General features: G+C 52.7%; 1 protein-coding gene across 1 annotated transcript; it reads right to left on the bottom strand.

The window, feature by feature from the left end:
• Positions 1-1,964: 1,964 nt before the first annotated feature.
• On the bottom strand, positions 1,965-24,045 carry LOC127044681 (collagen alpha-6(VI) chain-like). The gene is made up of 12 exons (XM_050939756.1): positions 24,004-24,045; positions 21,960-22,111; positions 20,430-20,746; positions 19,974-20,052; positions 19,303-19,451; positions 18,887-18,982; positions 8,116-8,148; positions 7,195-7,367; positions 5,567-5,617; positions 4,971-5,006; positions 4,544-4,605; positions 1,965-2,104 (listed from the first exon to the last, which is right to left on the bottom strand). Exons 2-12 carry the CDS (start codon positions 22,099-22,101, stop codon positions 1,965-1,967), a joined length of 1,278 nt encoding a protein of 425 aa, XP_050795713.1. The 5' UTR covers positions 22,102-22,111; positions 24,004-24,045.
• Between the last annotated feature and the right edge of the window lie 3,928 nt (positions 24,046-27,973).

Raw genomic sequence — 27,973 nt, 5'->3', positions numbered from 1 at the left:
AGATCTGCAGTGACCTTGGGTGGGGGAGGGTTTGCCTCTCTCTGCAGCATGCGTGCGCTGGGGGGCGGTATTTCTTACAAAGATCCCAAAGCACTTTCTACTGCTCCTGTCTCACAGCAATGAGCCCAACAGCAGCATGGTAAGGGGGTCTGGGAAAAGACCCTATGCCCAGGTTGGAATTGTAAGATGCAGAACTTTGCTGGCCAAAGGGAAACGGGGAGCTCTGGAGCAGGGTCTCTAGGACATGGGGAAATAACAAAGCCTGCAGGTATATTTCAGCTGGCCTGGGACTCCCTCTAGTCCTCTAAGGTTCATCTACACAGCTATAAAACTGCAGCACTTGGGCTCCTCAGACTAAAAATAGCAGTGTAGACACTGGAGCTTGGGCTGAAGCCTGGGTTCTGAGATCCTCCCCAGACATGGGACCTCAGAGCCTGGGCTCCAGTCTGAGCGTCTACACTGCAATTTTATAGCTCCACGGCCCGAGCCCGAGTCAGCTGCAGCTGTGCCATGGGTCTTTCATTGCCATATAGACTGATTCTTAGGCTCTTCAAGCCAAGAGTCCCATGGAGCAGCAAAGCACCTTACCAAAGCAAAGTGTGCAGAGGAACACAGCTTCCTGAAGCGCCTCCACATCCTGAGATGAGTCTGCAGCCAGCAGCTGGACCACTCTGAATGTCTCGTCCATCTGGCAGGAGAGGTAGACGGACAAGGTGTAAATGAGGGGTGATTTGGCGCAGTGGCCATGATGGAAACAGCGTGCAAGGGGGCAGGCTCCAGAGCCCCAAAGCCACCGCCCAGCCTGGGAGAGCAGATTCTTCCTCCCCCACTCACAGAGCAGACCCTGTTGGGCAGTGGGGAAGAGCCAAGGAACCGCTCATCCAGTCCTATAGCCTGGCACCACAGCACAAGCCTGGCCACAGGGGCCTCCTGTTTGTTTACAGGCGTCTTGGCTTTTGCCAACAGCCGCACATGATACTTTGCACGTGTCAGTCAGGAGAGGTGCAATCAATGGCACTCACCGGGCTGCCTGCAGCCCCTAGCCAAGCGGTTATTTACCAGGACACAAGCCTGGAGGATGTTCCTGAGAGATCAGGCCATGAACATATCCCCAAACATCCATGGAGATGCACAAAGCCAGTACATCACAACATGGCCAAAAGCCATTGGCACAAGGAGAGGCAGCCAGCTTATCCCAGAGGACAGTGTTTTAGAGGTGACAACCCTGAAGATTCCCCATCTCCGTGGGCTGCCAGCAGGAACCCAGGACCTCCAGCATTCTTCCACTTGAGCTAAAGAGCTGGTAGCTCTAGTAGGTTCTTGTCCTGCCCTGGACCAGCCCCAGAGAGGGCGCAGCATGGGTTGTGCCAGCACTTTATGCTGGGTCCCCTCTGCATGTGCAGATAGGGGCTGTCCATAAGTTATGTTATGCAGTAGGGGGTGGATGGGTTCTTCATTTCAAGTGACAATGTGTTTGTTTCGTGATACAAGGGGGTGAATGGGTGGGAAAAATCACTAAACCCCCCCCCCCCAGCATTATGTAATGTACGGCTGGCCCCCTGCAAGGGAGATACCAGTTTTGTACCCTAGCTCAGCCTGCTCACGTAGAATGCCTGCTCCACTATTGGCAGGGAGCTCAAGGTTACCAACACTGGGACGATGCCAAGGGCCACATACTCCAGGGCGGCCTTGCCAATGCCCTCCTGGGCCTGGCCCTGGCCACTGGTCAGGAACACCGCCACCTTCCTGCCCAGAAAGGCTGGCCTCACCCTTTTGAAGGTATTGCAGCCCACAAACCTCATGGCAGTAACCAGGCGGCCCCTCTGGGTAGAGTGCACATAGGACAGGTCCCCCACCAGCCACAGGAGCAGCCCCTTTGTCTGCATGTTGGTGAAGCGCAGCAGGTAAGTGGGGGTGGAGGCATAGGACAGCAGGGCCACACGGGCCCTGGCGGGGCAGTTGCCCTAGGAGATGCACAGGTCCCGGAGCAGGAAGGCCAGGGCGTCTTTCATGCGGCCAAACTCAGTGGGAGTGACATTGGCGGACATCACTACCACCAAGGCCAGCTCGGTGGGGAAGAGCGGGCAGGCCAGGGAGTTGGGGTCTGCACAGAGAAGGAAAAAGTAAAGACCCTATGGCAGCTGGGGCTGCACATTGGAGCAGCACAGAGCCCTCCTCCTCAGAGGGCAGTGCTGCCCATTTAGAGAGTGAGCCAGTTACCACCACTAGCCAGGCAGAGAACAGGATGAACCAGCCATTACATCTTATAGTGTCCCTGCCACATCCACCCACCCAGCACAGCCATCTGTACCTGGCATGTTTACCCACCCACTATGTCCCTCTGTTCCTCCCACATCTGTCCATCCATCCATCCACCTCACCCACCCGTCTGTCCATCCATCCATGTCCCACTGTCCCGGCCACATCCATCTGTCCGTCCATCCAGCATGTCCATCTGTCATTCCGAAACTCCCAGCACCTCTGTCTGTCACAGCAAACTAAGTATCTCAGGTATCAGTTCATGCTGCTGGTTTCACTGTGCTTCTCAGTAGTGCAGACCTCCCATCCCCAGTTCTGCCAACTCCTCACAAATCAGGCAGAGCACTTACCACATCTTTCTCGGATACAGTCAATTAGTTCACAGGGCTGGAAAGGAGAGTGGGAAGCCAGGTCAGTTCTAGTTTTGTTCCTTGCCTTTTCTTTCCAAGCCAGTGGGGTTCCCCCTCTGCCTCCCCAGCTCTCCCAAGTGACACAGAGAGGGAGACCTGTGGGCCAGTCGGAACTGACCCCAGAGGCTGTGATGCAATAGACCCAGCTAGACCCAGGGTTCTCTGTGTGTTTAGGTCTTTTGCAAGCTCCTTCTGTCAAAGGGATGAGAGTCATTCACAGGACTGAACTAACAGAAGATCTTGTATCCTTGGGGTATTTCCACCAGAGGGCAACTTTCTGGGTGGTACTTACTCAAATTCTGCCCATAAACCAAGCTCCACCTGCATGTGATCATTCAAACTATGACCTTGTATGGTACGCTGCCTCTTCAGACTTAGAACCACCCACATTGTGTGCAAGGAAATTCTTGGGTTCCATCCACCCCACAAACAGCTCCCCCAGGTGTGGAGGAGCTCATGCAGACACAAACACCCAGCACACAACTGGCTGTGCTGGAGTATCTCTGCTCCATCCTGTCTCTCAAAAGACAGCCATTTCTACAGCTTCTCCTCCTGCTGGGATGTCTCATGGCCCTTCAGAGAGATGCAACAGCTCAGAAGGCTAGCCAGCTGCAGCCAGTACAGTGGTGAGAGTCAGGGGTAGCTGGTGTGGATTTAAAGGGTGAATAGCAACCTCTTATGGCAGGAAGCACCAGAGGGAAAAGGCTACTATACATGCCTGCAGCAGCACTCCCCGCAAGCCATCACACGCCCTTCCTGACCCACCCAACGAGCACACAGCCAAGCTAGCGAGACACTGCATAACAGAAGAACCCCTTACCGTAAAGAGGGGAACTCCAGGTAAACCTCTCAGATTCTTGAAGCAGAAAGGAAAAATAGAGAATGAAAAGGCAATGAGAAACCTTATTGAGAAAGCACCAGAAGACTCAGAGCAGTGAAATCAACACACACACGAAGCACTCACTTAGGCAAATAAGTTTAGCCCTGCTGAGTGGGATCATTTCCCGCCAGGGCCAGTCTCCTGCCTCTGGAAAGGGCCTATATCTAGTTCCTCAGAGGAACATACCTCTGATACACCTGACCAGTCAGGGCCATGCTGGACATGGGTTTCTTCATGATCTGGGCAGGTAATCTGTTTATGCCCTGAAGCATGAGGTTTGGTGACCCTTATCTCAGCATGAAGAGCTGGGTTATTAATAGCCAAAATAAATCATCCATAGCTTTTATAAGCCCAGACACAGCTGCTGGCTGATTGTGCCCCCAGACCCACTTCTCTACCCCTCCAAATGCAGTCCCACCAAGAAGTCCATGAATCGAGACCCTACCATCTCTCCTGGAGGTCCCACGCTTCATGCAGCCCTTGGTCTCCCTTTCTCCCAAGAGGCCCCTGAAAGATCAGGGGCAGTTTTAGAGACCTGCAGGTCAGCAAAAAAAGCAGCGTACAGGAGAAACAGCCCCCGGGGATAGCCCTGTGCTTCACAGGCAGGAACAAATGAGATCCACCAGCTAAACTCAGTCAGCAGAAAGTGCCATTCCTCCCCATCCCCCTACTCCAGAGCCTGTTAGGGGCCTTGTTAGCACCTACAGTCCAGGGCAAAGGGCCCCTCTCCCTAGGTCTGCACTTGGCAGTAGGAGAGTGGTGTGTTTAGCAGAGTTGGATCAAAGATGCTTTCCTATGGGGAGCACTGGCTGCTCACATATGACCAGCTGGGATTGCAGGTGGACATTAGGCATAGGGTGTGGGGTGAGGGTTAGGGGTTAGCACTGGGGGGAGAGATGGGCATTTTTGTGACATGGCAGACTGTGTATATGCTGGATCCATCCTGAGAAGGAAGCCCAACTTGTATCGGAGGCCATGGCAGCACTGTACTCACCCTGGATCCATGCAGGCCTTTCCAACCTTTGTCCCCCCAGCACCTTTGTCGCCTCTTTCACCCTGAGAATAGAAGGAAATAGACAGCAGGGTCAGGCACCAGCGCTGGGTGAGAGGAAGCCACTGCCTGTCCCTTAGGGATGTCCCTCACACTCCACTTATAGAGATCCTGCATAGCAACTCAGCTGGTCCCATCCCTCCTGTCCCCTAGGCCCTCCACACTAACCTTGCCACCACGGCCCGTGCTGAGCAATAGAGAGTCGCAGCTGGCAGGTAACACGGAAGCGCTGCCAGACTATGGGTAGTTATCTCTAGTCCCAATGCAGTCACCATGAAACGACAATGCTAAGCAGCTGCCTTCCTGCTGTAGCCACAGGCTGACGGCAGCAGCTTTTGAGCAGAGAGGGCACCGCTGGCTCTCCACTCACCTGAGCACCAGGGTCTCCATGGCCTCCACAGGAGCCCTACACAAGAAAGCAGGAGAGAGGTGAATGCACCCAGGGAATGGATCCAGGCAGGAAGCGAAGCTATGCGGGGCCCTTGGATCACAGGGGAGCAGGCAAAGCTCATGCTGCATAGAGTCACAATGGAGAGGTTGGAATTCAGCAGTGTATATGGATGGAGGCTCCCATCTGCAGTCAAAATGCCACGAGGAATGGGGGTCCTCCATGAACCCCTCAATCACCAGCCCAAGCCTTTGGAATAAGCACCTTATGCCCACACAGTGACCCTTGGCTGGTAGGATCCTAAAGCTCCTCACACTCCACACTCAGGAACAGCTTCCCCTGGGGCTGAAATGCAGTCGGCTCTGCAGCGCACAGCAACAGTTTAGGGCAAAGTGAAGAATTCCAGGCTTGGGGTTGGTTTCATGATTTCAGTGGAGCAACTGCTCATTTACACCAGGGTTGGTGAGACCAGAATCAGGCTCAACAAGGGAAGTGCGGAGGGCAAGGGGGTGGGGAGAGGAGAATGGACTCTGCCCATGTGGGGTTAATGCTGCTGGTTTGCTGGCAGCAGCGATTACCTTTGGGCCCTTCCTTCCTGGAGATCCTCGATTATCACATCCGTTTTCCCCCTAGAAAACACACATAATTACTGTAGGACCTGCACATACCTCTGTCCCAGCTCAGCCTGAAAGCGCCAACCTGTCCTGTGAATTTCCCTAGTTTGCTGGGGGTCTGCATGGGGACAATCAAATTGGCAGAATGGGAACATATCACAAAGTGCTCTGGAGATCCTCTCCCAGGCACCCCGGACCAGGAATGGAGGTGACTTTTCTTTCTCATGCATCCCCTCGTTAAGGGACAGACGGAGCCATACCAGGAGTATCTTCACCCAACACCCAGGTCCTAGGTCCCTCTGCACTGGTGCTGGGTGGCTGCAATGCATTTGGGAGGGGACTCCCACTGGAGTTCCCACAAGTCATTTGGGTCTCAAAGGGGGAAGAGCTGGGTCCTGAAGAGGAGGGGTGGGAACCTTAGCTCCCATCTGCAGTGGCCTCTGGCCAGGAGTTCCTGTTCTCGGATGCTTGGCTGACCAAGTCCAGCACCATGAGAAATATACCTGTTCCAGAGCAATGCCAACATTCCTCGCACCCAACTCACCAGTGCCCCCTTGGGCCCCAGAGACCCTGTGTTCCCTTTTTCGCCTCTTTCTCCTGCCTGCCCCTGGAAGAGAAAGAAGCCTGCCAGCTCAGGGGAAGTGCTAATGGACCAACAGGGCTGAAAAGGGGACGCTGTGCCCAGGTAAACCTTCAGGGGTGGTGATGAGAAATTCAGGAGATTCCCCACCTGAACCCAGATCTAACTAATGCACCTCCTCTGCCCCCCCACCAACAAACACACTTGTTGGCCCAGGGGTAACATTCTTAGCTACCAGGAAAGGGCTCTGCAGGGCTCTTGCAAACAGAGCCACACCCAATAGTCAAGAGAACCTGTGGGGAGAGATCTGCAGCATGGCCTTGTTACGCAATACACTGTGATCTCACTGACCTTCTCACCCTGGGGACCAGCAGGGCCGGTGTTTCCTGGGGAGCCCACATCTCCGGAAAGCCCCTTGGCAAAAGACAACGGTAACTCTGAAATCGGATCTGGTACCAGGACATCCAGCCCCCTGGCGTAAGAGGAACTAAATATAATGCCTTGGGGCAATGCCCGGCAACTAGCTCAGCTCACTCCACCTGCTGGGGTGATAGGCTGGGACATGCAAGGAGGACCCACTGCTAGGAGGCATTGGCAGAGCAGGGCTGCCTGGAGGCTCGTGTCACTAGAGCCGCAGCTGGCGTGGACAGGGCAGTCCTTAGGACCGTTTTCCAGCAGAGACAGGGCCCTGTGGTGAGGAGGCTCATCACTGGCAAAGCAGATGCCCTGGAGCCTGCAGCAAACAACTGTGTGTCCCTGGGGAAACATGAACAATGCAAGGGAACCATTTAAATCACAGAGAACACACTCTGCCCTCTAACACCATTGGGCCCCTGTTGGGGCTGGGAGATGAATGGATGGATCCCAGCACTGGAGGGACTGAGCAGAAGCACCACTCCCTCATTTCACCGTCCTCATCTCTGGTCAGCTGTAAAGCAGGGGCAGTCGAGAGCCGGCACCTGAGCTCCACGGCACCCCTGGTGACCTGCGATGCCCTTTGTCCCTCTGAGACCTCGCAGCCCCTGGAACATAAGCAGCAGAGGGGAAATGTAGATGCTCCAAGTGCAAGCTCAGGAAGACTGTCCTAGGCAGGTGCCCGTAGGCGGATCCAGCTGGCATCACCTGTGCACCTTGGTAGCCCTTCTCCCTAGCAATGCCTGGAGCACCTGCGATGCCCTTCCTGCCCTATGGAGAGACCAGGAAGGGTCAGTCTGGATGCAGCCAAAGGACCAGAGTGAAATGTCTCACTCCTCCCTCCAGGGACACCCTGCAGCCAGGATGCACCAGATCAGAGAGTGCCAAAGGCGGGCAGCTGGTTCTGAACAGGCCAAGATGGCCTTTGTTGGGCTATTCCACCCACCGGGATCTAGAGGGACTGAGTCTGCCATGCAGTTCAGGCATCGAGCCTGGATTCTGTCAGAGCATTCCTCACCCCTAAAGCTGCCAATCTAAGCTGACCTGGGGTGGAAAATCACCCACTGGCTCTGCTAGAATGTGTTCTTTGGAAGGGATGAAAACTCCTCCAGGGACCTGCAAAGTGGCCCATTACTACCCACTGTAGGGGTGTGGGTGGGGCTTGCTACTGGTGCACACTGGCCTCACCAACAGGTCCAGTGTTTCCACCTGCTCCAGGGGAGGTGGGGGAGAGGAGAAACATGTGGGAAACAATTCCACCAAACAACAAAAGCTAGCAGGGAGAGATTCCAGAATGAGCAGGAAGGCTGGAGTCAGAACTCCTGGGTTCTCTCTGGTAAGCTGTGTGGGTCAGAAGAGGGGAACTGGGAGCCTAGGTTCTAACCCCAGCAATCCCCCTAACTTGCTGTTACCTCGGGGAAATCACTTGCCCTTGGGCTTGTTTCCCCATCTGCAAACTGGGGATAAGGATATTTCCCTCCCTCGGGGTGGGGAGTAACAGGGACTCATCAGTTCTCACCTGGGCTCCTTTCTGCCCCTTCAGGCACGTGCTCTGGGGAGAAGACAGACATTGATTCTTTACTACACAACCCAACCAGGCTCACACAATGCTGGAGGCCTACGGAGATGAGTGGCTGGGAGTCCCTCAGAACCGGCTTTGTCTAGCTGGGGGAATGTCTAGGGAGTATAAGCAGGAGTTGCAATGGGAGAACGCTGAGCTAAGGAGAATCCAGGCTGGGTATCAGGAAGCTCTCCCTAGCAGTGAATGCTATTTGATTGCTTATGGAGCAAGTCTGAGCATGGGACTGTCCAGTGCCATTGGGCAGGGGACTCATGGGCCAGTGTAAGCATGGAAAGCAGTGGGAGCCCATGACATGGACTTTAGAAGCAGAGTAGATGAATCTCCAGGGCACAATCCTGCACTGGCCCATGAGGGACAGAATTAGATGGGCTCTGATTGATCTGTTCCACCTCTGGCACCTGGGACTCTAGCCTGCACTGCCCAGGGGGTGCCAGAGGCAGCTGGTGAGAGGGCTATCTTCAGCTGGTGGGATACTTACAAGTGTCGGCTCCAGCACTATCCCCAGGCTTTATGATTGCTCTGGTTTCTGCTCGAGCTGTCCTGCTGCCACCAATCTCTAAACAGGGTGTGCAAACTCCAGTGTCCACACCTGGCGTGGTAAAGCTATGCCAGAGCCCCCACTCCATGCTATTCCGATCGAAGATGTGGGGAGGGAATCGGGTCTTTATGGCCAGCACTCTGCTCACCAGTACACGCCAAGGGCCATGCCCAGTGGCCTTCCTACCCTGTGCACAGCATCTCTGCCCTTGAAAGAGGATATCGGCCCCGATCTATGTTTGTGGGGTACATCCCACACACCCCATTTCTACAAAGTGGGCCCAGCAGCAGCCACCCCTCCACTGGAGATTTCAGAAACAAACAACAGTTCTACTCACGCTGTGTCCATAGTGCCCGTGGTCTCCAACCAGCCCCTTTGCTCCTTTCCTCCCCTAGAGCCAAGACAGCAGAACATTTGAAGTCAGCTCCCCTGAGACACAGCCTACACCACTAGCTTCCAGTCTGAGCACTCCAGAGGAGAACAGTCAGCGGCATCAGTTCTGGGCTCACTCCCCTCCCAGTGCCCAGAATGCTAGGACCCAGCAGGACATAAAGTCCCAGTCTGTGAGCCCCAGACAACACAGGGGAGCATCAGTGCAGAATTAAGGCAAGCGCCTGAGGGCAAGCTCTGCACAGCTCCTACCAGCTCACTCAGAGTGATCTCTTTGGCTCACATGGTGGTGCCGCAGCTTAAGAACTGGGAGGGGTGGGGGTCTGGGTTGAGTAACAGCTGTGCTGGGTGCAGCTGCCTAATCAGGGATTCAAGTGAAGGGACAGTAGTGATCTAGTGGATTGAGCACAGGGCTGGGAGTCTTGGGTTCTAGGCACAGCAGGGGAGTGCATAGAGCAAGGGGCTTAGGAATCAGGACTAGGTGGGTTCTCTTCCCAGCTCTGTGCAAGAGTTTGAGAGTCAGAGCCCCAGAGTTCTAGTCTTGACTCAGGGAGGGAGTACTCTCATGGCTAGAGCAGAGGTGGTGAGAGTCAAGGCTTCTGGTTTCTATCCTCAGCTCTGGTTAGAGCAAGGTGCTGTGATTCAGGATGCCTGGGTTCTCCAACCGTGGGAAGGAGTGCAGTCTAGTGGCCTTGGGCAAATCACTTCACCTCTGTGCCTCAGTTTCTCCACTAGTAAAACAATCATGTTTGTAAAGTGCTGTGAGATCTCCAGAGGAAAGCACTCAGAATGGAAGAGCTAAGAATTAATCACTATGACTCAGTGGTTAAGACCAGCTTCAATGTCTGGTGACTCCAGTTGACACAACATCAGATGATAGAGCTCAGGCAACATAGAGGCCAAGTTGACAAGGTCCCAGCTGTGTAGGAACCAGACAGCTGGGTCAGACAACATAGGCCCAGCAAGGCCAATAGGAATGGAAGTTGGAGACACCAGGAGATTTATCCCAACTGGAAGGGAAAGAGAACATTCTAAACTCTTCTCAGAAACATAGTGTTAGTCTCACAGCCCTAGGTAGCTTTTGCCCTGGCCTCCATGTTCAGGAAACGAGCATGCACATACTCTCAAGCGAGAAGCATTACCCGAAAGTTACCGTTGGGGCTAGGCAAATTTTGTGGTCAGCCATTTCCAGGAAACCCCCCCCCTCCCCCGAGGGTGGTAACGAGGCACCTGTAAATCTCCTAATTAGGAGAAACCTGGCCAAAAAACTGAACACGTCATTACCCTTATAAATTGCCCACCGTGCAAGCAGTGGGCAGGGAGAAAACGCAGAAACCTGTATCTGTAACCGAGCCTGATCAACTCGAGGTCTCCCTCGGCTCTGTGTTCTCAGAAGCCTACCCGTCTGCCGGTGGTGATGAAACGTTTGTGGTTTGTGTGTGTAAGTATGCCTAGCTGCTAATTCTGCTAATTCTGCTAACTAACTGAGCCTGTAATCGTGTTGTAAGCCGGAGACGAAAGCCGATTCCAGCCGCCCCAAGGCTCCTGCTAGGGGAAACCCGCTAACCAGGAAACCTTGAACGCAAGGGGGATTGGCCGGAGTCTCACGGCAATCTTTAACTGTCTTATTGCATTTTTTTTTACTTAGATGAGTAATTGCATTTATGCTTAATAATAGCACCAATAGCACCTTTACTAACCCTTGGAAGGACCTAAATCACTACTCGGACTTAGAGCGGTACCAGGGTCAGCTTCTGTTTGTAATTGTAGTATTTTTATTATTTGTTCTAATATTATATTGTAGGCCCAAGTTGTAACTAGTATTAAGTTGTTCCTCATCCTCACTTGTGACCCATTCAATAAACCCTCAATTTTAACCCCACGACTCATTGTTTGCGTTATCCCCATTGCTACCTTCGGGCCACTTGTCAACCCTCCCGAGGACATCCAGTGATCGAGCCTCCGCCCTATCCCAACGCTCATTACCCGGTACATAACGGGCACCTTGTGACCATATCGGTGGAGCGAGGGGCGAGAGTAATCAGTGATCAACATGGCGTCACGAACAGGATGCCTTCGGGAGGGCCAGTGCCCGTGGTGTAGTGGGGACCGTGAACAGTCTGAGCTCAAGCAATTTCAACACCTACAATTTCACCAAGTGGCCAGCAGACAATCTGAGAGGCCCACCCTAGATTGGGTTTGCGTTATAGAGTCAGGGTCAGGGTAAAAAAGCTATAAGACCTCGTTAACCCTGACCACTGTAGGGTGTCTCCTCCATTGCCATCCCATGTTTAAATGTCAGCCGGCCGATAGTTCCCTGCAACCCCAGTGCACGGGGGTCGCGGATACTAGTCGGACTGAGACACCGTCCGACATTTGGAAGGAGTGTAGCCGTATCGTTAAAAAATCCGGGGCCACCGTTTCTAAACTCATACCCCCGCCCCGGGTACAGCCGGGTGACCCAGCCCACGGGTTGCTAACCCAATTAATGGAGGAATTAGAACAGACCAAGCGGTCAAAGAAACTTAGACCGGACGAGTATAAGTCGGAAGACGTGTCCACGGTCTTGTTCAGCGCACTAAACAAAGCGCTGGACCTCTGTGCGGTCCTTCATGGAAGCACTATGTTTGCCGCTAAACAGGCCGCCGCGAACGGCACCGATAACGCAGAAAGCGAGATGAGTGACAAGGAGGAGGAGGACGGGAGTCAGGCTGGTAGAAACTCACCCCCCTACGAAGCCCCCCCTCCCCCTTCGATCTATCCCGCTCTCCCCTCAGCCCCACCTGCGCCTGAGAAGGAGATGCGGATGGAGGCAATGCCTGTTGCTATTACAAAAAGCAAGGTGGACTCTAATACAGGCCAAATTACTACTACCACCGAATATCGTACCCGCACTAAGGCAGAATTGAAGGAGTTTATGGTAGACACTAGGTGTGGGGAGAGCGAGCCCGCCCTCGTTTGGCTGGGCCGTCTGGCCCTGGATCACGGGGCAGAGATAGTGAACAGAGAGGAGGCTAGTCTCTTGGCCAAAACGTCCACCTGGTCGGGAGGATTTTCAGGCCATAACCTCTTAAGAAACGGGGTCTGGCCACTTACTACACCAGCCGCAGCCTCTTTAGCCATGAAGGGCAGTTTTAAGGGCATGTATATACCTCCCGGCAGCATAAATACACCCCATGAAATCATATGGGCTATTGCCAGGGCATCCATCGTAATGTGGGACCCACAGACAGTGCCCTTGAACTTGAATCCGCAGCAAGCCCAATCCAACACGCCACTCATTTATGTTGGGGACCCCACCCAGATCCCAGTCAACAGGGATGCAGTGGACTTAGCCATAGATGGCACCCCACCGATTGACACAGGGGGAACCCTTTTGCTGCATGGTTGGGTTGGGCAACCTCTTATTACTTTATATGAGGCTATGTCCCGTCTTCGGATGCCACAAGCCCCCAAGAGCCCCATCTCAGCCCTTCCAGCTGAGAACCCTGTTAATAAGGGTCAACCTAAGCACCCTGAACGTACCAAGGCCGAAAGGGCGCTTTTTGGGTTCCTGTTACATAAGGGGGTGCCCAAGGAAGCACTGCGGAAGATGTCTAACTCTCAACAACAAGACCTGGGGAAACAATTAGGATGGAAGGACTGGGACGATTATTTAAGAACAAAAAACGAGTAGAGGCCGGGTGCGTCCCGGCCTCCACGGAGACATGGGATGAGCGACCATATTACACCCTATTGGTAGCCGGTCCCAAACCCCTTCACACCCCTGTATCTTTCCTGTTGGACACCGGAGCTCAAATCTTCATTATTAAACCCGATGTACCGCATGTACCCACAAGTTCTACTATGTTTATTCAGGGTCTTAACACATTGAAGAAAAACCCGTAGTCCGCTTTACTCTGATTCATAAAGGGTATAAGCGGAAAGTTAAGGCTTTGTTGGGAGGAACAAATTTGCTGGGGGTTGGGGATATAAAACGACTAAGATTACAAAAACAGGTCTGTCAGGCCCTGCCTGTCACCCTGTCGCCCGACGGCCCCCCCCTTATAGCCCCAAGCTGGTTAATAACAGCTCATGGAAATTTTCCCCTATTCCCACGAAGCCTGAAGGCATCCCCCTCATTAAGCAACTGCTCAACCAATTATTAAAGGAGGGACGGATAGCGCAGGCAACCGCGTCAAACTATCTATCGCCCGGCTGGGGTATCCCCAAGCCCGGAAACCCCTCTGAATTTCGCTTGGTCATCGACTATAGACAAGCAAACAGCCGAGTCCGACACCTTCCATTTGCGGGCCCGGCCACCATTCCAGAAATACGGCAACAGCTAAGCGATGCCAGTGGGAGGTGGGCCTGCACCCTGGATTTAAAGGATATGTTCTATCAAATCCCATTAGAGGACAAACCCCAAATCCTAAACTTCGCGTTCCAGGGCACACAGTACCAGTGGAAGGTGTGCCCTCAAGGGTTCTGTAATTCCCCCGCCTTGGCCACGTCCGCTCTTGCAAAAACCTTAAAAGGGGTAGAAGCCATTGGGGGCACCACCATTTTAGCCTATGTGGACGACATAATCATAATTGGGCCCAACGAACACATAGTCCAACACGTAACTAACACCGTGGTAGCCGAGCTAAAGGCCAATGGGTGGCGAATTAATGAGACAAAAAGCCACCTCGTGCCTTCTCAAAGCTTTTCCTTCTTAGGCCAACATTATGACCCCTACAACTGTGGCCAACCTACCTCGGGACTTCTAGACCCTTGGGTAAGAGACCCGCCCGAGAGTAAAAAGCAACTACAGAGACTTTTAGGCCTAATTAATTATCACCGACACTTTATCCCGGATAAACACCTCATAGACCTTGAAACGATCCAGGAGCCCCTCTCGTCAAAACAGAAACGGGATATATGGAGTCCTGAGGCCCAAAAGAGCCTGGAACGAATAGCCGCCTGGTTTGCCTCTAACCCACGGCTGGCGCGATATAAAAGGGACTCACCTTTTACCATTACCCTTTTCTTTACACAACATCATTATGGGTACTCAGTATCACAAGACGGGCAACCGGTCTATAACTAGGCCCGACGGCTCAAGGGCCCTCAGTATCGATATGGGCCCATAGGACTTATGCTGCTAGCCGCAGGCGAGGCGAGCATTTGGGCTTCGCTATCTAGTAAAGGAACCCTGATCGGCCCAGAGGTACACCTCATTCCTTGGCTCATGCAGCTGCCCCCCCCCCAGTTTTCACGGGACCAGCCTAACTTGGCAACAGCTGTGTTATTTGGGGGAAATCATGTGGCGGGAATGGACGCTTAAATCGTTGCCAAACGATGTCCGATTCCCAGCAGCCTCGGAGCCCTTGTGTATAGAAACAAAATATGACCCCTGGATTGTGTCCGACGGGGGCACTTCCCCGACCCCCCGGGCAGAGTCCTCTGTGCTAAATGCGACCACTTCCAGGTTGATCTCCTCCCGCCGGCTTCATCAGCCCAGCATAGCGAAGTCCATGGGGTCCTTCTCGCTGCCCAGCACGTTACCCGGGCCCATTCCGTTTCTGTTCAAGTCGTGTTGGGCATAGACTCACAATTTTGTCTCAGCATTCTCACGGGAGAGGCTAACTCCACAGCATTTACGCCCCTGTGGGACACTATTTTTAGCCTGGTACGTAAGTTCTCCCGGCCCTGGTTTATAACCCATTGTCCGTCGCATCGTCCTAATTCTGACCCCCTCCACTCCAAATTGGACCAAAAAATGAGGGAAATTCAAGCGCCCCAAGTGTGTCTGGGGCAACAGCCTCAGCTCAGAACCGATCCATTCCTCCGATGGCTTCATGAGGATTGGGGGCATTTGCCTAGCGGCCGCTTATACGGTCAGTTAGCCCGAGCTGCTCAGGGTAAACCCGAGGTACGGCGGCAGGACTGCAAAAGGATAGTACAGTCCTGCCTTAAGTGTGCACAAATCAAGTCCCAAAACCGCCCGTGTTACGAGCGGTGGGCGTACGCGGCAGAGTACTTTCCTCCCGGCGCGGTGTGGCAAATAGATTTAATGGGACCCCTACCTGGAGCCCGTCGCCACCCAAAGGCTCTCGTAGTGGTGGATTTGGGCTCCTGTCAAACTCACTGCATCCCCCTGAATAGCACCACGGCGGCGGCCGTGGCTGGGGCGCTGCAACAGGTGGCCGTGGCATGGGGTGTGCCCTCCGAAGTTCAAGCAGATGGGGGACCCCCTTTTACCAGCAAGCGTTTTGAAGCATTGGTGTTGGGATGGGTGGCCTCCCTCCATATTCACTTAAAATATCACCCTGAAAGTAATGGCGTTGTAGAGCGGAAAATCGGGGTTCTGAAAACCATGATACGTTCAGTCAATCCCAACGTTGACTATAAAGGTTGCAGTACGCTATTACCACAGGTCCTTATCTCCCTCAACGCAAACTATTCTTGTTGGCCCGAAATCAGCCCCAGGCCTTGAGGCCCCTGGACTCCCGTATATCACCCCGACCAACTTGTCTGGGTGGCTGAGCCACAGGCCTCAGGTCACCGAGAACCCTATGCCGCACAAATTGTAACTGCGGGCAAATATCCCAATACCTATACGGTTGTAGATGTCCAGGGCAATCACACCTTGGTCCACCATAACTGGATAAGCAAACGTTCCGAATCAGGAGCGAACTAACGGGGGCCAATAAGGCCGCCTTCTGCTTGTCTTGCAGCTCGCCATAGTGGCGGGAAGCTGGGACGACAACCAGGAGGGCCCAGATCTGCTGAACCTGAGGCATCAGTATCCCGTGAACGAAAATACCCATCAGCTTATGTTTGCAGCTTATTGGATCCAGGAAGTTCTGGGAGGAAACATCGACTTATCCTCACTGACCCCTGATAACTGCCTTGCATGTTCCAATAAGCTGTCTGTAAATAGGTCTTTGTTTGATTTATTGCCTTTAGTGTTTAATTTTAGTAGCATTAATGGTCCCCTTAATTGCTCCTCCCCCTTTGCTCAGTGGCTTCCCACCGTACAATGGACAGGTTGCACAAACGATCTTTTCGACCCCATTTCCCCCCTTGTTTTTTCTATTTTTAATGAAACTAGGCTACGTCGTATGGGCCCACTCCCCTTGTCACCTGGAGAAAGGCCCATGGCATCCCACTGTTGGGCCTTTTTGGGAAATAATCGAACAGAAACCATTTGGGTCGGGGCCTACCCCAATTGTTCCCAGTGGCAGCTTGTAGACGGAAATGAGACGGCCAGCAGCCCTATTTTCAATCGTACGTTCCCACCCCCCGTTTTATGCGGTAGCCGCGGCCGAAAAATTGGGTCCGGCGGCATCACTTATAGCGGCAAAAGATTCTACCAGCCCCTCAAACACACATGTCTATCCCACAGCCACATTAAGAAATTAGTTTTTAAGGGAGGCTCGGCATGCCAGGACTCTGTCTTTTCCCCCTGGTCCCCCAGACCAGGTCACTTCAGGCTGTGTGGCGAGGCAGCCTGTACGGCGCTCCCCCCTAACCCTAGAGGCATATGTACCATTGGCTCTATCCTGTTAAAAGGGGGTGGTATTTATGTTAAGACCTGGCATCCCAACTCAGCCGGACGGGTTCGACGTTCCTGGGGTTGGTGGGAGAAGGCAAAGGGTGCGCTGTCCTCTGTAGTGTCTTCAGTGGTCTCGTTTAACCCCGTTGGATATATGTTATTACGTGAGCAAGTATTATTCCAATCACTGGCTATTGAAACACTAGCAAATACCACAGCAAAAGGTTTTAATTTAGTCAATCAACAGCTAACGGAATTATCAGATTATTCTTTTCAGAACCGATTAATGATACAATTTCTGCTGCAATCACGGGATTTTTGTGAGACCCTCATATCCATGTACCCACAGTTTAAGGATAAGTGTTGTGTCTCTGTTTCTTCTGTATCTGGAAATTTAACAGAAGTAATTAATAACCTCAGGGCTTTAGGAACCGCCGGGCGTGAGTCCAGGGAGACCTTCCGATTTTGGTCCTGGCTCGACTGGTTAGGTCTCGGAGCCTACAAGGCTTATTTCCAATCTCTCCTTATCTCCCTCCTGGTTGGGTGTATCCTGCTTTGCCTTGGCTGTGCCTGTTTGAAAGCCTGCGTCCATCGCGTTATCTGGTCGGCCTACATTGCCTCTTCCCCCGACACACGCCCTCTTGTAGAAGGGGATGGCGAGTCGGACGATGAATCTAAGGTATAGGCATAACGTTCACATGGAGCCCAGGGCATGGGGGCATGTTAGTCTCACAGCCCTAGGTAGCTTTTGCCCTGGCTTCCATGTTCGGGAAACGAGCATGCACGTACTCTCAAGCGAGAAGCATTACCCGAAAGTTACCGTTGGGGCTAGGCAAATTTTGTGGTCAGCCATTTCCAGGAAACCCTCCCCCCCCCGAGGGTGGTAACGAGGCACCTGTAAATCTCCTAATTAGGAGAAACCTGGCCAAAAAACTGAACACGTCATTACCCTTATAAATTGCCCACCGTGCAAGCAGTGGGCAGGGAGAAAACGCAGAAACCTGTATCCGTAACCGAGCCTGATCAACTCGAGGTCTCCCTCGGCTCCGTGTTCTCAGAAGCCTACCCGTCTGCCGGTGGTAATGAAACATTTGTGGTTTGTGTGTGTAAGTATGCCTAGCTGCTAATTCTGCTAATTCTGCTAACTAACTGAGCCTGTAATCGTGTTGTAAGCCGGAGACGAAAGCCGATTCCAGCCGCCCCAAGGCTCCTGCTAGGGGAAACCCGCTAACCAGGAAACCTTGAACGCAAGGGGGATTGGCCGGAGTCTCACGGCAATCTTTAACTGTCTTATTGCATTTTTTTTTACTTAGACGAGTAATTGCATTTATGCTTAATAATAGCACCAATAGCACCTTTACTAACCCTTGGAAGGACCTAAATAACTACTCGGACTTAGCGCGGTACCAGGGTCAGCTTCTGTTTGTAATTGTAGTATTTTTATTATTTGTTCTAATATTATATTGTAGGCCCAAGTTGTAACTAGTATTAAGTTGTTCCTCATCCTCACTTGTGACCCATTCAATAAACCCTCAATTTTAACCCCACGACTCATTGTTTGCGTTATCCCCATTGCTACCTTCGGGGCACTTGTTAACCCTCCCGAGGACATCCAGTGATCGAGCCTCCGCCCTATCCCAACGCTCATTACCCGGTACATAACGGGCACCTTGTGACCATATCGGTGGAGCGAGGGGCGAGAGTAATCAGTGATCAACACATAGAAAACAAAAATCCCCTTGTGCCTTTATATCATTCCCCCATGCTCTTCAGATTCAGATGTGCAAACATCTGGCCTCATCCTGACTTCTCAGATCGGTGAGTAAGTGCAAAAGGCATGTAGCTGGGAACAAGTGCTTTCCTAGGGCTTGTCTGCACAGGGTGTTTTTGCACCGGCAGCTCTGCTGGTGTCACACCACCAGTGCAGATATGCCGCAAAGCTGTGCAGAGCAGTTTGCACCCAAGCATGGTTTGGAGCCTTATCTGCAGGAGTCACTATTTACACTGGTGTGGCATGTGGATAGTGGAGCTTTGCACCAGTGTAAAGAAACCCAGAGTACAACGCCTGCTTCATCACCTCCATGCAGAGTGTGTGGGGGGGGTGCAAGCTGTGAGACACAGCCTCACACTCCTGCTAGAGCCTGGTCCAAAGCACTGGAAGGGAACAGCACAACCCCTACCCCCCAAAAAAAACAAAGGCTGCACATGACAGCCCTGCATGCAGCACCAGGACCGGTGACCCACAACAAGTACTTTACCTTACGCCCTGGAATGCCCAAGGGGCCTTGCAAGACTGGCAATCCAATGCAGGTGCAGGGGCACGGGTGGCAGCACTTCCTCTCCGACGCAGCCAGCTGCAGCGGGACAGAGAGCGTCAGCGTCACAGCCAGGATGGCCCGGAGAATGAGTCCCCTGAGGTCTCGTGCAAGGTGCAGGGGAGCTGCAGGCTGACACAGAGCAAGTGACTGACCACTGCTAAGAAGACAAGCCCAGTCATCAGGCTTCCTTTGCTCAGAGCAGAGGAGCTTCTGTGCAACCCAGACAGCTGAGCCAGGGATGGACCCCAAAGGATAGACCCACCACTTGATACTTGTCAAGTATCTCTGCCCTCTGCTGGAAGGGGTCAGACCCCTGGGCCCTCGAGCCAACCTGCTGGGAAGGGGCCCTCTCTTACCAGCTCTTGATTCAAAACGCTGCCAATCTCGGGGCTCTCCATGCTCAGCTGCTGGCTGTTCCTGAACCTTCGCCGAAACTCAATGAGCTGCAGCTCTTCCAGGTTGGTAGCATTGTTCATTGCAATAGTCACTAGCGCATCGAGCTGGCCTAGGATGGAAATGAGGGCAGAGCTGGGGTCAGCGTAGGAGACACAGGTTACCGACTGCAGCGGGGTGTGGGTTAGGTGACTTGGCACCATGGGGCATATGACTCCCTTTCTGACTCTGTCTTTCAACCGCTCCATGCCTCGGTTTCCCCATCCATAGGGTGCAGGCAATAACACTATCCCGCCACACAGGGAGGATAAGGATTAGTAAATGTTTGTAAAGTGCTTTGTGATCCTCAGAGGGAAGAGGCGGATGGTGCCAGGGCAGATCAGCACCATGGGGCAATGGTAAAACGTGGCATCATGGAACCAGATGCAACGTAGTGAAGGACTACAGTCCCTGGGATAAGAGGGGAACAGAGACACCATGCTCAATCCATGCTGAAATCCCCACATTCCATCAATGCCCCTGCACTCAATCCCCTCCTGAGGTCTGACTGTGTCCCGGGCTAACTTTTTGAAAATCTCTTCCCCTCCAGATCTAACCACCGGTCACCAGGAAGTTGTGTGATCCAGCCACATACCTTGCACCCGCAGAGCGGCTGACATCTCCTCCAGCTTCCTCACATCATCGTCCAACCCGTCTGTAAACAGGAGCACCACCTGGGGCACAGACATGTTTGGGACACATCAGCTTACAGGCCGCTGTGGAGGAAGCAGGATCCAGGGCAGAGACAGCTGGTGTCCCCCAGCCTGGGACCACACAGCACTCCCCAGCAGCAGCAAAGCAGCTCTGATTCTGCCCGATGTAGCAGGTATTCTGCCCAAGCCAGATGCACCTGCTGTGCTGACCCGGGCAGCCAAACAACCCAGGTGAACCCTCTGCTGAGCTCCTAGGAGCCTTCCTCTTTGAAAAAGTGGTGGAACAATGGGAGCTGAGCAGGGAACTGGCAGCAAGGGGGTTAAATGGCTAGAGCTAGCAGAGAAAGGGAGCCTGCAGGATGTGCCCATGCGGAGCTGTTGGCCAGCTGAGGTTCTACCTTGTTACTCTCTGGCAGGCCTCGGTTCATCTCCAGCAGTCTGTGCAGGGAGGGCTGGTTCAGGTAGGTGCGCCTGAAGGCATGCACCACGCGCAGCTGCTGCAAGACGTCGTGCTGGTACTTGGCGAAGTGGGCTCGGAAGAGGACCTCGCCTCCCTGGTCCACGCTCTGGATGCTCAGGGTAACGTTGAGCTGGGCGCAGCTGATCCTGGTCAGGGAGAACAGCTCCCAGATGATGCCCTCCAGGTACTGGTGCAGGCTGGACTGTTGGCAATCAGTGATGTCCAGGCCGATGAGCAGGTGCAGGGGGCATATTCCTGCAGGGCAGAACATGGACACCCAGCTAGTCCTCAGCCTCTTCTCACTCACCACAGCCCTCTCCACATCTCCACAGCAGCCCAAGGGGCGAGGAGTCCTTCTCCCTCCCACACTCGCCTGGGGACTCGTATGCCAAGGTCTCGCCCAGCTGCCCATGGTGATCAACGGCTTCTCAGGACTCAGCCCTACTTTGGGACCTTTCTGAGATGTCTGCGCTGGAGCTGGGAGCACGTCTCCTGCCCGGGGAGAGAGACTCAGGCTACAAATAGTAGTGTTGATGCTGCCACACCAACGGAGGCTCAGCTAGCCAGCCGAGCTCAGAGCTAGCGTGTGAGGGAGGTCCACCTCGGTCCCTGTTCTTTGCCTGTGTCATGTAATCGTCTGGTCTCCTGGGGGCTGTGGTGCTTTCGTCTAATTCTGGTTGTTGGGTTCAGTGTGGAGGAGGCATGGACCCATGATCTGTGCTATATAGGAGGTCGGACTAGAGAATGGTCCCTTCTGTCCTTAAGCTCTGTGTCTTCACTGTGATAAAAATCTGCATGATGCTGAGTCTCAGAGCCTAGGTCAGTTGGCTCAGGTTCGCCCTGCAAGCTCTGAGACCCTATCACGGGCAGACTCGCCTGAAGGTCTGCATTGCAATGTCATAGCCCTGCAGCCGGCCCCTGAGCCTGAGTCGGCTGACCCAGGCTAGCCACAGCCATGTACCCCGGTGACTCAGTCTGTCAGCCCAGGCTTTCCAGCTGCAGTACAAACATCCCCTAAATGATGCCCCCCCGCTCACTTTTCACAGCTGTTCCAAAATACTAAAGAATTCTCATGAGCCAGGGGCCCTTCGCCCACCCTCCATCCCCCTAAAGAATCCACCCTGTGGGCCAGATCCATGGCAGACGTAAATCTGGGGTAGCTCTACTGAGGTCAATAGAGCTCCCCGGATTTACACCAGCTGGGGATCTGGCCCTCTGTCTTTACACATTAAATGGGGCTTGGGGTCCCTAAAGGGGGTACAGCCCTGGGAGTCCCCTCCACAGCAAGGCCTGGGGTCTCACTTTGTGGGTCCCCTCACCAGTCCCTGTCCCTCCTTGTGCATAGAGAGTAGGGACTGGGGTCTTCATTGGGGTACACCCTGGGAGTCATCAGCACCATAGGGATTGGGATTGCTCTCCTAGGCAGTGTATTGGAATAAACGCCCCTCCAGGAGCAGTCCCCACTTACCGGTGTCCTGACTCTGAGCCCCTCCAGCTCCGACAGCAAGCAGAAACAGAGCGAGCCAATAAAAAAAAATCAACAGTGAGATCCAGCACAGAATCCAGTGCGCAAGTGCTTCCTTTGGGAAATTGCTCTGATGTGTTTTCATGGACTGTGATCTATGACAAGACACCAGGTCTATGAGACAATTGTTCATACACTCCTCTATGGATACGAAACCTGGGTGACCCATCGACAGCACTTAAAGAGTCTGGCGAGGTATCATCAACGATGCCTCCGGAAGATCCTTCACTTCAAGTGGCAAGATCCCTGCACTAATGCCAGCATCCTCGCTGCATCCTTGCAGGCAGGACCTGGGCTGGATGGGCAGGGGTGGAGGGGGGGCCAGGGGTATGCTGCAGCCTGTCTGCGTGGGGAAAGCACAGGGATCATCTTCCCAGAGCTCTTGGCCCTCAGACGGTCTACAAACTCACCCAGGAAAGAACCTCACATTCACCCTGATAGTCCAGCTACCAACCAAACTAGGTCCTGGGCAGATTCACAGTGGACATAGGGAGGTATCCTGCAGCGCCATCCCTTGGAGGTGACTCCAGTGCACCAGCCCTTATGCATGTTTCCCATGGGGATGAGCGTTGGGGAGCCTAGGTCCTTGAATTCCCGGAGCCCACCACATGCATGGAACTCTGGGACTGGCACCACTTCCTACTCTCCATCATTGCTCGTGAAAAACAAACAGAGCCCAGCCCAGCTGAGAAGCTGATTTTGGCTTCCTCCAGCCCTGGCTGCAAGAGCAGATCCTGACCCCATCCTTTCTTGTCTGTCTGTTTTGCTGTTTGGAGAATCACATTTGGGTGCATTTTATCCCTCTGCTAATGGGTGTCAGTTCCCAATCATTGTGCAATGGATTTGATGCTGTGGTCTGGAGAGAGGGAACACCAAGTATGGAGAGATTTACTCCGAATGATATCTGAAATGTATGTAAGTGGACAAAAATGACTTTTCCATATACATCTCATGTTTCTTGGTCCTTTCTCAGGCTGTATGAATGCAAATGCAACCCTTCACTAGCTCACAGCCCACATATGTCTTTTGCTTCAATGTTGCAGTCAGGGCAGGCTCCAGGCACCAGCTAAGGAAATAGGTGCTTGGGGCGGCCAATACAAAGGGGCGGCACCTCCTGGTCTTCTGCGGGAATTCAGTAGCGGGTCCCTCAGTCCTTCTCTTCCTCTTTGAGCTGCCGAAGTGCCGCCGAAGAGGAAGAGAGGGAGTGAAGAACCCGCCGTTGAATTACCGCTGAAGAATCAAGTGGTGCGACTGAGCTGCTGCCAATCGGCTTTTTTGTTTTGTTTTTTTTGCCGCTTGGGGCGGCAGAAAAACTGGAGTCAGCCTTGGTTGCAGTGAGTTAATAAATAATACTAATAATGCTTTGAATTTATATAGGTTTCAGAGTAGCAGCTGTGTTAGTCTGTACCCACAAAAAGAACAGGAGTACTTGTGGCACCTTAGAGACTAACAAATTTATTTGAGCATAAGCTTTCGTGGGCTACAGTATCTTATGTGGCATCTTTCAGCTGAGAATCTCAACATGCTTTCCCAAGGTGGTTAAGTAGCTTCTTTAAAAAGCCCTATTTAAAAGATAGGAAAATTGATGTACAGAGAAGTTAAGATTCAGTTGAGAATAGAACCCAGGCATCCTGGCTCCTAGTCCCTGGTCTAACCCCTAAACCACTCCCAGCCAGAGCTGGGAATAGAAGCCAGGAGTCCTGACTCCCAGCCTCTTGCCCTAGCTGCTAGACCATCCTACCTCTGTTGTGAAAGCACAACAGTCACTTTGTTGATTCAACACCTTAACTTCACTGAAGGATCAAAGCAAAAGAACCTTGTGTAAATGCAAACACTTTTAGGAATTAGCAAAGTGGCCAGCCAAGAACAAAACTCAGTCAAGAGCTGAACCTGTTTCCAGGTTCAGCTCTTGGCTGATATCTCCAGCTATCTTCTAAATTTCCCCCCTGTGTAAAATTTTCTTTTGATAGAAAGCATAGCCTCTTACCTCACTGCACCATTTGGCAGCGCGTAATAGCAGCAGTGCCTGGGAATCCGTAGAGGCTTATCCAAAATGGACAGAAACACATGAATTATTTTATTTGATAGTAGGCTGCAGGATGGAGGAGAATTGGTTGCTAACTCAGGACGTTCAGCATTGGGAGGTTTACTTGTTTATTCCTCAGCTTAAATAAATAAATAAATGGATACGTCAGGAGAAAGTACATTCCGCCCAGTGACTGGCTGTCAAGGACTTCCTAGAGTTTAGCTTTCTAGTTCTTAAATAGAACATGTGAGGTCAACCTAACCTCCCCAGGCCCCATGATGCCACATGGCACTACACTCACTAAATAATGCCAGCGAGGTTCTCATTTTTGTCCTGTTGAGGGTACTGAATATCCAGCTTCCAACAAGCCCACTTGAAAGAATTAAGGAATGGACTTGTTAAAGGGCACTTCTGTACGTTGGAGCACCTCTTGCTAAAAGAATATAATGAAGCCCTTTGAATGAAATTCCAGGACAAGGATCAGTGAGATTTCCAGTTCTCCTAAGTGGCAATCAGAATGAGAGACAAGGCCACTTATGAAATCAATAGGTGGAGGGTGATTTACACCAGCTGAGGATTTGGCCCAAAAGCTTCCAGAAACCAAACATTTTTCCTGTAATCCTAAAATAGCCTGAAGTTATCAAAATGAAAAGTGTTTGAGACATTTAGCTTTTACATTTTAAACGTTCCACCACAGATGCTTTTGTCTCCTCTCGAGACTACACAGACAATGACACTGGATTTGCCTCTTGCCCTTTTGCGTTCTCATGCACGAGCCCAATGTTGCAGTGTGTGAGTTGCACACCATGAAAGGGGGGGAAACAAAAAACCACTGTTTTCAAAGGGTTCTTTGTTGAACAGAAACTCTTTTTAGTTGCACTTAGCTTTAAAATCTTGTTTTTACAAAAATCTAGATGTTGGGTCTAAAAATAATCTGCACTTTTGTGTAATTGAAATAGTGTATATCCTGACATTATCTACCCCAGGGTGGGTGGGCGGAAACAAAGGGGAAATACATCAAAGGTGATTTATTAAAGAGACAGGCTTTCCCCCTCAGCAGTGATGTTTGAGTAAGGAATTGGAATGAGAGGAATTCTGAATTTAACAGTTACTGAAAAGAAAACAGGAGATAAGGAATGTTATTTGGCAGATAGGAAAAGGAAGGGGGAGCTGGAATTCCTGGGTTCAATTCCCATCTCTGGAAGAAAGTTTTAGCTAGTACCCAGAGCAGGAATCTGGGACCCCAGATTCCTGAGTTCTGTCTTCTTCATTGCCACTGACTCACTATGGAACGTCAGGCACTTTGTCCAAAAGTGGCCTCAGATTTTTGGCACCCAACTTGAGATACCTCTAGCCTGATTTTTAGAGGAGTTGAGCACATGCAACTCCAGCTGGCATCGGGGGGAGCTGACGGTGCTCAGCCAGCTGAAAATGAGGCTGGCCCTGCCCTCTCCATGCCTCCGTCCTAGTCTCTGTATTGTGACTAACAACACTGACCTGCAGTGAATGTTAATGTTTGCAAAGGAGTTTGAGACTGTCACACAAATGGGCAAAATATTAACCTGACTGTTTAACGGAGAGGCAGCATTACCTAATGCCCAGAACCCTGGACTGAGAGTCAACAGAACTGGTTTCTAGGCCTGGCTCTGCCACTCATCTACTGGATGCCCTGGGGCAAGTCCCTTCATTTCTGATTCCTTTCTTATTTACAACACAAGCTCTTTGGGAGAGGCACTGTCCCTCTCTATGTGGATAGCTCCTGGCGCAATGGGGCTCTGAGCTCAGTGGGGACCTTTGTGTGTTCCCATAATCTAAATAACAATATTAACCACTGTGACAGACCCAGGCCAGTGGGGTGCAGGAATCTGGTAGAGGGCAAATATACTGGTCACTAGGTGAGTAGTTTTCTGTTCCCTGAGTGACCAAAGCAGGGTCTGCACTAGAGTAGTCAGGAACTTGCTAGAACCAGTTAAGGCAGACAGGCTGATTAGAACACCTGCAGCCAATCAAGGCAGGCTAATCAGGGCACCTGGGTTTTAAAAGGAGCTCACTCCAGTCAGATGGGGAGAAGCCAGAGGAGAGGAAGTACGTGTGAGGGGCTGGGAGCAAGAGGCGCAAGGAGCTGAGAGTGAGAGGGTGTGCTGCTGGAGGACTAAGGAGTACAAGCGTTATCAGACACCAGGAGGAAGGTCCTGTGGTGAGGATAAAGAAGGTGTTTGGAGGAGGCCTTGGGGAAGTAGCCCAGGGAGGTGTAGCTGTCACACAGCTGTTACAAGAGGCACTATAGACAGCTGCAAATCCATAGGGCCCTGGGCTGGAACCCGGAGTAGAGGGCGGGCCCGGATTCCCCCCAAACCTCCTGTGATGGAGGAAGGGCTGTCTGCCTGGGGGATGGGAGAGCTGGGGATGTCTTTAGGTGAGGGACAGGATCTTTAAGCCTGTAACCTGAGCCAGGTAGCGGGGAGAGGGTTAGCACCTTGGGCTGGGAAGCTGGACAAAGGAATCAGACTGCTGGAGGAAAGGCAGTTCAGTTTCGGTTTTGGGCTGGATGAGGGGAATTCAGGGGATCCTATGCTGGACCCAAGCACCCTGAAACTCCAGAAGGACTCGATTGAGGGGTCCTGACTGTGCCTGCAAGCTCTGCTGTAACCTGCATTCCTGTTGTCCAATAAACCTTCTGTTTTACTGGCTGGCTGAGAATCACTGTGGGTCCCAGGAAGAGGGGTGCAGGACTGGACCCACCCCCACACTCCATGACAACTGGTGTTAGCGGTGGGATATACTGCACCCCGTGGATGACGCTTCCTGCAATAAGTGACTGGGGAGCAGTAAAGCGAAGGGATGATGTTAGGGGTGATTAACCCCTGGGAGTGTGTGCCCAGTGAGAAGGACTTTGCAGAAACAGGGTCCCCGGGGGGATTGCAGGAGTGGTCCCAGGGGCGGAGGAGTCTGCAGCTCGACCCTGGCAGAGAGGTGGTGACCTCAAGAAGGGCTGGTGCACTAGGGGGTCTCCCTGGAAACCATGGGGAGCGGCGAGCACCCCGGCCTGTGAGTGGCCAGCAGGAAGATGTATGCCAAGCGGCGCAAGTGCGACCTGGTGGAGCTGTGCAAGCAGAGGGGGCTGCGCAGAGGGAGGCTCACCAAAGACCAGCTGATTGCCCGGCTGGAGGAGGGAGATCACTTGAATGAACAGAGCCCTGTCTCTGAGGGAAGCAGCCGAGCAGATGCAGCGCAGGCACCAGTGTCTGTCCTAGCTGGGAGTGGTCAGCCAGCAGCTGAGGGCTTCTGGAGACTGCCCCCTTCCTGTGCCTAGGAGAAGGGCGGGAAGGAGCCCAGCGAATACCAAGGGCACCGTGACACCCCCCAGCAGGGGATCCTCCCAGGGAAGCTCACCCCCCAGCAGGGGATTGTCCCGGCGGTGCTCGGCATCCGTGGAGCGGATGCGGCTGGAATATGACAGGGAGCTGAGACGGGAAGAGCGCGAGTTATGGAAGCAAGAACTGAAGGAATGGGAGATCCAGCGTAAACATGAGGAGAAACAGCGTAAACATGAGCTGGAGCTGGCCCAGCTGACGAGCAGTGGGACCCCGGCTGCGGTGAGTGAGGGGGGACTCAGGCCTACAAAGAGCTTTGATAAAGGCTTGCTGGCCCGGCGTAAGGCAGGGGAGGACATAGATACCTTCCTGACGGACTTTGAGAATGCCTGTGAGCTGCACAGGGTTGACCCTGCAGACAGGATCTCATTTCTCATCCCCTTACTGGACTCCACAGCCGTGGAGGTGTACAGCCGACTGAAAGGGGCGGAGGCAGGGGACTACGAACTGTTCAAACAGGCCCTGCTCCGCGAGTTTGGGCTGACTCCTGAGATGTACCAGAAAAGGTTCCGGAGTCAGCATAAAACCCGTGAGGTCACATACCTACAACTGGTCAA

The sequence above is a fragment of the Gopherus flavomarginatus genome, chromosome 2 (genome assembly GCF_025201925.1).
Source record: "Gopherus flavomarginatus isolate rGopFla2 chromosome 2, rGopFla2.mat.asm, whole genome shotgun sequence".
Classification (NCBI taxonomy): Eukaryota; Metazoa; Chordata; order Testudines; family Testudinidae; genus Gopherus; species Gopherus flavomarginatus.
The sequence above is the reverse complement of the archived record's forward strand: the minus strand, read 5'-3'. Positions and strand labels throughout refer to the sequence as shown.